This window comes from Nipponia nippon, unplaced genomic scaffold (genome assembly GCF_047370975.1).
Source record: "Nipponia nippon isolate SJK-2023a ecotype South Korea unplaced genomic scaffold, ASM4737097v1 scaffold_10, whole genome shotgun sequence".
NCBI classification, from domain to species: Eukaryota; Metazoa; Chordata; class Aves; order Pelecaniformes; family Threskiornithidae; genus Nipponia; species Nipponia nippon.
The window spans coordinates 15,481,587-15,493,756 of record NW_028262291.1 but is presented as its reverse complement, the minus strand read 5'-3'; the positions used below and the strand labels follow the sequence as shown (position 1 = coordinate 15,493,756).

Sequence of the window (12,170 nt, the reverse complement as noted above, 5' to 3'; positions counted from 1 at the left end):
TCCCTGACAAATGCTGTTATATTCTCTGCATTCAGAATAAATGGCACATTACCTTCCCAAAGATTAATGGATTGATTTTTTAAATAGCACCTTTTCTCAGCCTGCTGAGGTTGTTGCAGTGCACTTAACTGATGGATAAAAGTGGCATGTTAGTAGTCAAATGTCTTCTTGATTTCAGGATATAGGAATTTAAGATAGAGATGATAATTTGACTGACACTCCATTTTGATTAATAAGTACGAGTAGACCACTTAATTTCTTAATGCTCCATGTTTAGTGTTATTCCACCTGAAATGTTACAAATAAAGAACTTCTGAGGATTTAGAAGCCTTTATAATTTTTGAACACAGAAGGAGTACAGTTTTATTTGTTTCCGGGCTCAGGTGTATAAAGCTGCAGTGCTTGCCAGCAAGTTGATTATGACAAGAAAGAACTCTTTTAGCTAGAAGCTTCACACAAATACAGCAGTTGTTCGTATAATTATTTGCAGGGATTGCACCTTTTATATAGAGATTTAGATCTTTCAAATAGATATTTTGCTTCCCCTTTTTATAAAGCACTCAGAACTGTTTGCTAAATAGTAAATGTTAGCTCTCTCTTAGACAATGAACTGTTAGCTGCACTGCAGTTACATCCAATGTAGTCATCTAACCCCTCTCTGTTCTCAGCAAAGGGGAATACCTGCTTTGGTAAGGTTCGTGCCAGCCTTTGAGAGAGATCTAGAGAATTGGAAGGAGGTTTGAAAGGAGGCTTTCGGGAGATTTTGATTCTAAGTAATTAAAGGTTGGGACCATCAAGCAGCAGCTGTCCAGAAATTATTAGTCTTTCATCTGATTCCAGTGCCTGGATAGACATAGTGAATGCATAGTTGTAAAGAATCTGATATTTCTACCAGTCAATTTGGACTTCTAAAATAAATAAATCTGATAAATGCAAGCTTAATATTTCCCAACTAAATGCAGTCACATTAAGGAATTTCCTTCCTTGCAAATACAGTGTCAAACATTTCTTGTTATGCAGAACCTTCCATTTCTTCATGATTTGCTTAAGGAAGCTTCTGTGCATTCCTGTGAATGGGCATCGTGTTTCCAGTAATTGTTTTCTTTTGAACTTGTATCTTCTCTTTGTACAATATCTTCTGTGTGGTTGCTTCCCATTGCAGACCCTGAATGGTTTTCATGGCAAATAATCATATAATATGACATCAGGCCATTTTTTTTACTCTTCAATGTCTGCTTTCCTTTTTATATTCTTTACACGTTATCATTCAAGACAGAGATTCTCAAGAGCATCTGCTTTTGCTCATTTTTACTCTTGATCCCTGAGAAAGCAATTTTCCGGAGTCCACTGTGGACTAATTTGAGTCATTCAGGACATTGTTCCTTCCCTGTTCTAGAAATTGGTATGTCGTCTTAGTGCCTATTTTTGTATTATGCAGATTATTTTTAAGGGTCTGAAACCTTGTGTGGTAGAGATGCCGGCTGCTTAAAGCCTGTCGTCTTAGCTGGAGGTTTCTCCCTACTTCATATACTGAGATATTACAACCTGCCTGTATGTAGGCAGTTGCCTGTGAAGTTCAGCTTTGAATATGACTTTCCCTGTGCAATCTAATGCACATGCAACTTTGTTCTTTCTAACAGGCTGAAGTATTGCATGAAGCTGACACTTACCAGCTGCTCAAAGTACAGCTTTCATCCAAAAATTTTTAGTTCCTCTCAGACAAATGCATCCTTTTCTAGAAGAAAGGCATGAATATTTTTTTTTCCCCAAAAACTCATGGGGTCTTTGTTTCCAGACTGCTTTTGCTCCTAAAGTTGCTAGCCCTGATGACTTCATTGACTACCAGTAATTCCTGCTGATCTGAATACTTTACCCTTTCATGTCCGATGAGAAAATAACCACACACAGATGGTTTGCAGCATTCAGTAGTTTGCCGATGCCTTCATGAGGGCTGCACAAGGTTGGAGTATAGGAATGGTCAAGGCCCTTTCCCCTTTATTCCACAGAGAAATCACCAAAAGAATGTGTCCTAGCTTCATGCCTGTCTCTGATGCCCTTTCAAAGCATTAAAGCATTACCTGCTCCAAACTTTGTCAGTTCTCATTCGTATCTAGAGAAAATACGTTTCTACCAACTGCTTTGATTTTCATGTGGAAAGAATTGGCAGTACGGTACAGAACATAGAGAGTACGCATGATGTAATGAGCTAGACAAATAAAAGAGGTTACTTGGCCACTAAACGGTGATCTTTGAGTTGCCTCTGTTCATACTACCTGCCTGCTTTAACCTTTATTGTGAAATTTGAGGATAACATCAAGGTTCTGTGGTATGAGAGCGCAGAGCTTTTATGAATTTGTAATCTTCCATGCAGTGCAGGGCAGTTATTCTGCTTTCTGCCATGAGGAACTATATATCCTCTCAAGAGCATCCATATTTCAAGACAGCTCGCCAGTGCCAGATACTGCAAGTAGAAATAGATGGAGGCAACTACTGAGCAGCAGTTACTGGTAGCCATTCTTTTCTCCCTGCTTCTGTTATTCTTGGATGCTGAACAAAGTTGTTCTTTTCCATACTGCTCTTTCGTTCATGTGGAATTCTGCAGTTCGCCCATCATGAGGTCTCCCTCTCATGCAGAGAGAGTGGAGCCTACTAAGTGGAGTGACGAATGTGCTCTTGAGTTCCTTCATTTGTGTTTTATTTGTTGTTGTTATTTATTTTTTGTATTGTCGCTCTGTGACAAGTCTGGCAGAATAGGTTTTGGTTTGGAGATCCTGAATCAATGGGCAAGTGACTGCAAATACAACCCCCCCAGATGTTTAACTGGGGAATCAGAAATTAGAGGCTATGGGAAGAGCATGATGCTACAGGAGGATTTTGACTTCAAAGTAGGAGAGGAAGCTAACTAAACTTTGTCAAAGCTTTTACCAGTTCTGTCTTAACTCTCTATCTACTAAAAGATTTAATTTCTACAGTTTAAGTGCATTATGGATGCAGTGCTAAAGCTAGGATGTAATGCCTCTTTTTGTATTCTGTTTGTCGATGAGTTATGTTGCAAAAAGCCTTCTGTTGCTTAAAATAGTAGAACCAGTAGCATTAGGTCAGATTAAAGTAAATCATACAGACTTGGGGACTTTGAGAAATTTCTTACCTTTTTTTGCTTCGTTCACATGAACAAAAATTAGCTGAGATACTCTTTCTGTGATTGGTGAGATTTCTTCTTGCACTTCAAGGTAATTTTTTATGAGTGTGCATTTGTTGTTCGTAAACTGCACCACCTAGTGGTGAGCAGGCTTTCGGTGAGAAGAAATATTTTGATTTACAGATTTGTTCTTTAAACATAATAATTCTGTTCTTCATGTTCTTGACATTCTTTTTGGTGTAAGTACGTAATGCACTGTCCCTTAAGTTTATTTCTAGTAGGTCATTCTAGGTTAGACACTAAGTTAAGAGCCTGTATTTATACTATTTGCATCTTTGCATGAATACAGTGTAATGTTTCTGTGCAGGGTAGATTTCATTAATATTACTTTGTTAATATTTCTGTAAGTTCTGTTCAAATGACTCTTGTATGTTGTGTCTTGTAGCTCCTATGCTAATGTCATTAGATATTTTTTTTTATCAGTCACTCCCACTCATCAATGTATGCTAAAATTTACCCTTTTTTCTTCCCCCCTCCTTTACAGCCTCACTTCTGATCAGACTCTTACGCGTCAGGGTCCCAATCCACCTTTTCCTGAAAACTATCACACTTTGCCAAAGAATACCAGGCAGCCTTCAGGGAGCTCACCACCACCACCAAACCGCAATTTGCCGAGTGACTACAAATATGCGCAAGACCGTGTTAGTCACTTGAAAATGTCCCAGGAGGAAAGGAAAGCAAATAAGGATGGAACTGTTTGGCAGCTATATGAGTGGCAGCAGAGACAGCAATTTAAACATGGCAGCCCCACTGCCCCACTTTATGTAGGTTCTTCAGACTTTATTGATCGTGGTAAGTCAAAAAGTTCATTAGATGTTCCACGATCAATATCTGTTCCACCCTCTCCATCTGATATTCCTCCACCTGGACCTCCAAAAAGCTTTCCCCCAAGGAGACCACATACTCCTGCAGAAAGGCTTACAGTTAAACCATCTGATGAGAGACAGACTGTAGATGTTCCTTTTGCTGGATCACCCAGGAAGACACGAAATCATGCTGTAAAGGTTTGTATACAGTATAAGTGATTTCAGACTATTCTGTATGTAGTGTCATACATTGATAATTTAATTTAGTCATTTTCATTGCACCCTTCCTTGTGTATGAAGGATTGTGCAAGTTGTAAAAGTTCATACAGTGAATAATTTTCTCCTAAAACTCTTATTTTTCTGATCGTTTCAGATTTATTAATTTTTGTTGGTTAGGAAAGGAATATTGGTGGCACATCGCATTGTTCTGGAATATTTTTATTCAAAAACTGGAAGGCATATGTTTATATGTATAAAATATACAAACTGAAGTATTTTAATATATAGAGTAGGTAGGCAAGAATATAAAACTCAGCAGGATGAACTCTTCCTTGATTATTTACTTATGCTTGTAGTTGTCAGTGTTTGCTGTGTCTGCTTTCTCTACCTGTTTTGCTAGTGTAGTTAGTCTTACAGCTGATTCAGTTTTTAGTTATGGCTAAAAACATAATAATTTTTCGTGCATTTGATAGTTTAAGCCCTTTGCAGAGTCGTTAGCATTGGGCTAACCAAAATCAAGTAGTGTTAGTCTGAAACTTTAACCTTCTGCAGAATTTCAGTGTGTTTTTTTTGTAGGCACTGTTGTACCTTTTTATCCAGAGGTGACAGAGGTTTCCCTATTCGGTACTCCACGTGGCTCTCCTTGCGTCAGGAAATTAGGGAAATTCAGGATTGAATCATTGTAGAATTTGCTTACTTGGTAGCTCTTACACTGGAATAAGTGGAAGTGAAAGCCTCTGTATTCACTTAATTCTTTGACCTCAGCCATGGGGTCTGATGGGGAAAGTATTTGCAAAGAGACAGACTTGTAAATTCAGATACCCAGCGTGGGTTCAGGACCATGACTTCAGGTGCATGCCAGCTTCATGCACAGTTTAGATTTTTTTCCTAGTGTATATGTGGTGTAGCTGTCAGATGCCTTTCAGCATTTATAGATTTATAATATTCTGTCAGAGGATTAAATAGTCTAGTGTTGTGCATCACTGGAAATTCATATTTTTTTAACTCCTGATTATATTATGCCAGACATTGATTTCTCCACGTGTAAGTCGAAGGAGCGTTACATCCCTTACGAAGGAATGTACAGCAGTCTTTTCCCTTCCTGTGCAATGCAGCTGTATGAATTTTACTCATAAAATAAATCTCTTTTTATGTCATACTGATTTTACCAATATAGGGAAACACAGTTTTCCTCATCTGTAAAACTTTTCTGTGAAACTTCTGTAAAAGTTTCTGGAGAAAAACACTCATGTTTTTATATGTAAGCACACAGTGTCATTTTAAATTTTAATTTATATGTCTGCAGAAATCTGTGATATTCCTCCCTCCCTGGAATGCTTTATTAAATTCCATCCAGTTACACTTAAAAAAATTAAAAGAAAAAAAGGCAGAACAAAACAGCATTCAGTGAAATTCAGAGACAGGAATAAAAACATATCATGAGACATTTAGTCTGCCTTGAAGAAAGCCATAAAAGTTTGGCATTAAGAGAACGATGAAAGAATGGATGTGCAGTAGGTTTTCATACTATAAGTGGAAAGGGGCAGATCAAATATGATTATTTAATAAAACCTGGTATTAATGGAACCCGTTGCCACAAGGTGTCACTCATGTCAGTAGCTCAGTGTTCCCTGGCTAAAAGAGGGCATTCACAGTTGTTAGTGTATGGAGTACAAGCCAACCAGGGCAAAAGCCAGCCAGCATTTCTCTGGGAGACATTAGGTGGGGGGGAACTTTATGAATATTTTTTTTATTTGCTGGAAGCCACTTTGCATGTTCCGCTGAAGCTTCTTGTGCTGCCAGAATTTACTGATCTGCCCAGCATCACAGGTGCTAAATTTGCATTTGTTCATTCATAATTTTTATTTAACCATCAAAGGATCTGGCTGGCCCATGAATGTTACCCTGATCTCAGCATGCCATGAATTCAAATACAAAATTTGTGGCAGAGGTGCATATCTTCTGAATTTTCCATCAAGTACAACATACCTCTCACTTGAGACAATCCTTACAATTCTGGCTGTGGCTTCTTACAGAGCTCAACTCACATTGATCGACGCTCTATGCCTGCTATGGGTTATATGACACATACTGTGAGTGCACCCAGTTTGCATGGCAAGTCGGTAAGTTGAGAGAGCAATTACTTTTCCTTTTGTGTCATCATAGTATTGTAGTTAAGTTTTAAAATCCTGCTCACTCCATAGTAGTTGTATTTTTATTAGTTAAAACATAAATAACTTCAATGAGAACTTAATCTTAACCAGCTCCCAGTAAAGCCTGTAGGAATTTTGCTGTTATCTGCATCGTGAACAGGGGTGAGCTGTCTGTTATTACAGGATTCAACTTTTATTATGTTTATTTGACCAAATGCAGAGTTAATGAAATAATTGCTTAATCATGTCAAGTAACTGCTTTCTGGGCACTGAGGTGAAAAATGTAATTACAGTTACTCTCCCTGAAGACTGCTAATTTCCTCTTTACAATGTGTCTAAATACCTGCAGCCTGAAGAGCTAACATTGCTTCTCATTCGATTAAGGAGACATCAGGCTAAGTTGGCTAGTATACGAAATTACACAATCGCACAATTACTGCAGCACTTGCCAACTAATTCCACCTATCAGGTCAGCTGCTGCTTGGCTCATCTGTGCCGTATGACATTTTGTGACTCTGCAAATGCTTCATTAGTGGCATGCTTGAGTCTGTGCTTTCTTGCCCGTTCTTTGGTATTCTACAATTCCCAGGTCGTTTGCGGTTTTTCTTTGCTACTGTAGTTACTATAAAAGATGAGCGGTTTAAGTTATAGGGCACCAGTGCATATGTTTCAAACTGTTATGTATGCTTCCTTTTTATACTATTTCTGAAAATGCTACATCTTCAGAAATGTGGATTAAAATATTAGATAAGTTCATTCTAAAGCAAAACCATTTCTTTGTGCTGCTTTCATGACGGGATTGGCTCTCTGTGCCACATGCTGCGTCATCTGCAAATGGAAATGCATTGGCCAGTTTGTACATTCATATGAGCTTGTAACTGTGTCAGTTCTGCAGGTGAACATTGGTTCATAAAAGCTCATGGGCATCTTGGATCATCAACAGTGCTCTCGATTGCACTGATGTATGAAACTTACAGAAATGTACTTAATGGAGCTCTTCAGTTCATATTAGAGCCTCAAAAATGGAGCCATCTGGGAATAAAATGTGGTGACTCTTTGTGGAATTGGTGAAGGCTTTGTATTGGTCCAAAACTAAAGAAATTTTTTTGAATTTGGAAAACTTTCGTTTCCTGACTTACCTCACCTACAGAACAATTGCACTAAGATGGGTGATAGTAACAGGGATTTCTCCAAAAATGGGCAGACTTTCTAGTCAAGTCCTCAGCCAGACTTATAAGCTGATCGGACAAGAACTGCAAGTGAACACCTCTAAAGAAATGCAAGTGTGATCTATTGATTTTTATGGCATAAAGGGTTTTTCTTTTCTTTTTTAACTACATATTCTCATTGGCTCAAAACTTGAGAAAAGGTATAGTTGTGTTTTTCTTTTATTCTGAAGTTTAATGTACCCAGGATATAAAATCCTGTCAAAATAGCAATAAAATTCTAGGAATTTGGGGGCATTTTGGCTGATTACAAAGCACTTCTGCAACAGTTAAGCTTTATTTTGTTGCCTATTGCAAATACCTCTTTTTGAAAAAAAAGAGAAATAACTTTGTTATGACTTCTGTGCATGCTTTTCTTGAAGCGACTGTAATGAAGATGTTGGTAGATGAATGTAACTATAAAATTAAGCTGATAGCAATTACAGGTGAGCCGATGAAAAATAAGGATCAAGTTGAATGCTATTACTTAAAAGACAAAATGGGTTCTCTATTTATATGTGAGATCTTTTTCAGTATTTTATTCACAAAACTTATTTCGTATTTTTCCTGAATAAAGGAATTCATACCTTAAAATGTGTATGAAATGTGATCAAAAGTATTCTAATGATTTGTTACATAATGCCTTCTAGTTATATTTGACGTTTAGTTAGGTACAAGTCTTCTTTTCTTCTCCCAAAGAGACATACTGTGCTGGAGGACACCACCATAGCTTTTTCAGTGAAGGGATAGTCAGTAGAAATTGATCTTGAAAAAGTAACTTTTGAAAATCTATTGTTTCAGGTATTTAATGTGTCTCATTAGAGGTGGAAAACTCAAATCTGTGTTTGGAGGGTTGGGCAGGAGGCAGTAATGTTCCTGGGAAATATTTTGCCCATTTTTCAGCTGTAAATAGCAATATGCTGGTGGAGCAAATGTGCTTTTTTTTTAAATGTACTTCCCACTCTGTTATTTTGTTTCCTCTTTCATCCATTTTCTTATATATAACCAATCCAAGTATTTTGAAATTGTTTCAAACATTCAAAGACATTGCATTTTTTTTCCCCTATGTACTTACCTGAAGGCGGATGACACTTATATCCAGTTGAAAAAAGATTTGGAGTATTTGGATCTAAAGGTAAGATTTTATAGGCGTCTACTTCCGTTATTTTTTTTTTTAACCCAGGGGTCTTTTGTGTATCGTTTTTGTACCTGCAGGTTTTCAAATCACCTTCTGTTCAGAGATAGAAACTCTGTGTCTTTTGCCATCACTGTTGTGCTTAAAATATTAAGTGTCTTTATAGTAGTGACTATACAATTAAAGTGCAAACTCAGAAAATGTAATTGCTTCAGTTTGTAGGATGAACTTGTGTTACTGGTGCTCCAGATGAATGGTGAGTTTAGAGAAATCAGATAAAAAACTGATTCAAAATGTTTGTCTGCTGTAGCATTAGAACCCATATGAAGTAAACTCCTCTAAGTTAAAATAGGGTGTTCTTTTAATCCAGCTTTTTCCCTTTAAATCTTCTTGAGCTGACTTTTTCCTTGTTTTTATAATATGCCATATTTATAATGTCTTGCTTTCTTGTGAAAATGTGGTGATTAATCAGCACCTGTCATTGTCTTCATATTATTACAGCTAAGAGATTTCAAACGCACCCATTCATCCATCCATCCGTAGATATAATCTGCCCAAATAATGTTACGTGATATTTCCTTTAAAAAAATATATATATATTGAGCATCAAAGCATCTGTCTAAACTAAATGACTTTTGTATCCAGTACACCTGATAGTTGGCAATTTGAAAGCAAATCTAGACTTATTAATATCAGGTTTTGAAGAAGAAAAAAGAAAAACGAAAACGTATAATCATTTTGCTTAGCAAAGCAGTCTGTCACTTTCTATGGTGTGTAGGATGTCTCACCATATATAAATCATATGGTGTTTCTGAAAATCAAGGTGGGGTGAAATTTGACACCTTATTATCCTTATTCTTTGCATGTACATAGCTCTCCTTGATGCCATGGGGCATTGCGTATGTGCAACTAGTGAGCTGACTGGACCTATTAGTATGTGTATTTCAGTTTTATCTGATGTTTTGATGGCTGAATATATAACCAAATATATCCATGGAAAATGTTAATAATACATATTACACATATATATAGTGACATTATATATAAAGATAGAATATTTATCACAAATATGTAAACTGTTGTAGTCGTTAATATACAAATTTAACATTGGTTGGACGCATTCCACTTTAGGCCTTGTTCTTGTTTTTTTCATGGCTTTGCCAAATGTAGCTGCATCCCAAGCCATAGCCTGAATTTTATGACAAATTTCAATTTAAAAGGTCCTACAATTTGAGAATTTTTTAATAAACACAGTGTTTTGTCCATTATAAAACAACAATTTCCACAGTTAAAAATGACCACAGTTTAAGCCTCTGAAAATGTTATGTGCTTAGCCAAATTATTAGGATGGGTTTTTAACTTTTTAGTTTATCCCATCTGGATTGATTTGTTGCAGTCCAGGACACGATGAGCTATTTGGTCTCCCAGGAGCTCCCCTTGTGCCTTTCCAGCCTGTGTAGCACCTGAAGAAAGCGGCCAGAAAGATAAATGTATGGGTGTTCCTGATCTTTCTGTGAAAAGAGACTTAATTGTAGAATGAGAATCGTAGAATAGTTTGGGTTGGAAGGGACCTTTAAAGGTCATCTAGTCCAACCCCCTGCTGTGACATCTTCAACTAGAGCAGGTTGTTCAAAGCCCCGTCCAACCTGACCTTGACTGTTTCCAGGGGTGGGGCATCTACCACTTCTCTGGGCAACCTGTTGCAGTGTTTCACCACCCTCATCGTAAAGCATTTCTTCCTTATATCTAGTATTAATCAACCCTCTTTCAGTTTAAAACCATTATCTGTTGTCCTATTGCAACAGGCCCTGCTAAAAAGTCTGTCCCCATTTTTCCTGTATGCCCCCTTTAAGTATTGCAAGGCCGCAGTAAGGTCTCCCTAGAGCCTTCTCTTCTCCAGGCTAAACAACCCAGCTCTCTCAGCCTGTCCTCAGAGGAGAGGTGCTCCAGCCCTTTTAACATTTTTGTGGCCCTCCTCTGGACCTGCTCCAACAGGTCCGTGTCTTTCCTGTGCTTGGGGACCCCAGAGCTGAAGGCAGTACTCCAGGTGGGGTCTCACCAGAGCAGAGCAGAGGGGCAGAATCGCCTCCCTCGACCTGCTGGCCGTGCTGCTTTTGATGCAGCCCAGCATACGGTTGGCTTTCTGGGCTGCGAGTGCATGTTGCTGGTGAATGTCCAGCTACCAGTACCCCCAATTCCTTCTCCTCAGGGCTGCTCTCAATCCCTTCATCCCCCAGCATTAGCGTTAATGTTAATGTTGGCGTTAGTTCCCTTTTGAAAATCTTGACAGTCAAAGTGTCAAGTGTGTTTCCATCAGAATGATCTGATTTTTTAAAACGGGCATTTCTTAATAACCTTCTTTCAGTACCGGTCCGGAAATGTAAAATTTCAGGTCAGGTTGCTGAGAGATTAAAGAGACCATGTGAAACTTGAGAAGGTGTCTTTGTATTGGTTAAGTTTGTGTTTTGCCACTAAACATAAATTACTGAAGAGGTGCTTTGCTTTCCAGTATGAGGAAAAAAGAATAGAGTGCTGGATGAAACTAAGCAAGTTACATATTGATTTGGTAATGATGGAATATGGCAAACTCACAGTTAATATATGTGGTACCTTTCATTTAAGACACTGAAGGCTTAGATAGAAAGCCTTTTAATTCAAGTCTCTCTTTTCACTTCATTGGGCTTTGAGTTAGACCCATTCTGATTAAACAGTTTTAAATAGGACTGAAGATTTTAGAACTGGAGTTAAACTTTCTTCTTTTCACTAAATCCATCATTTCTGAAGATCTCTCCTCCAAGAGGTTTTGAAATATAACTTTTCAACATGGAACAGTAATTAAGCAATTCACTGCATAATGCATGCTATAGTAATAAAACTGATTACAATAACTGGTTACACAGCATTTAGTAATTTGTCATTACACACGTTTTGTCCCCCCTTGCCCTTATCCTTTTATAAGAGCCCATTTTTTATTATTTAAGAGTTTAAAAATATTATCTAAGAAATAATTTTTATGTTAATACCAAGATGATATTTTTCAACATTACAGTGTATTGTCATAAGTATAAATGAAATAAAAATGCTCTAGAGATATAATCCATTTCAGTAGTTTTCTCTTGCGTGCAAGCTAGTTCTGACATAAAAAAAAAGTCTAAAGGCTGTTTACTCACACTACGAGGAACAATTATTCATCATTTTGAACTTGTCAAATACCATGTATTGTGGAGGTTTCCTTTAACAATATTGCCCTTAGGTTATGAACTTTTTTTTTCCCCCAAATTGCTGCAATGACTCTGTATTCTTTTTTCACTCATGAAGTAGAGCTATGTGGAGCATGAAAGAAACGGTGTAACTGTATGCTATAGCATAACCATGCCTCTTCTGCAAATAAATTTCCACAGTTGTGTTTCCACAGTTGTTGTTTTTTGATCTCTAAAGTGGATAGACCCTGTA

General features: G+C 37.5%; 1 protein-coding gene across 9 annotated transcripts in view; it reads left to right on the top strand.

Annotated features, from left to right (window-relative positions):
• PLEKHA7 (pleckstrin homology domain containing A7) overlaps positions 1-12,170 on the top strand; it is a 168,222-nt gene that overhangs the window by 127,665 nt on the left and 28,387 nt on the right. For 8 of the 9 annotated variants that reach the window (XM_087745643.1, XM_087745641.1, XM_087745637.1 and 5 more), the window contains 3 exons: positions 3,684-4,203; positions 6,261-6,347; positions 8,664-8,717. In XM_087745643.1, coding sequence (XP_087601769.1) covers positions 3,684-4,203; positions 6,261-6,347; positions 8,664-8,717 — 661 coding nt within the window. The remainder of the gene's footprint in view (positions 1-3,683; positions 4,204-6,260; positions 6,348-8,663; positions 8,718-12,170) is intronic. The other variant, XM_087745642.1, reaches the window with a different exon arrangement.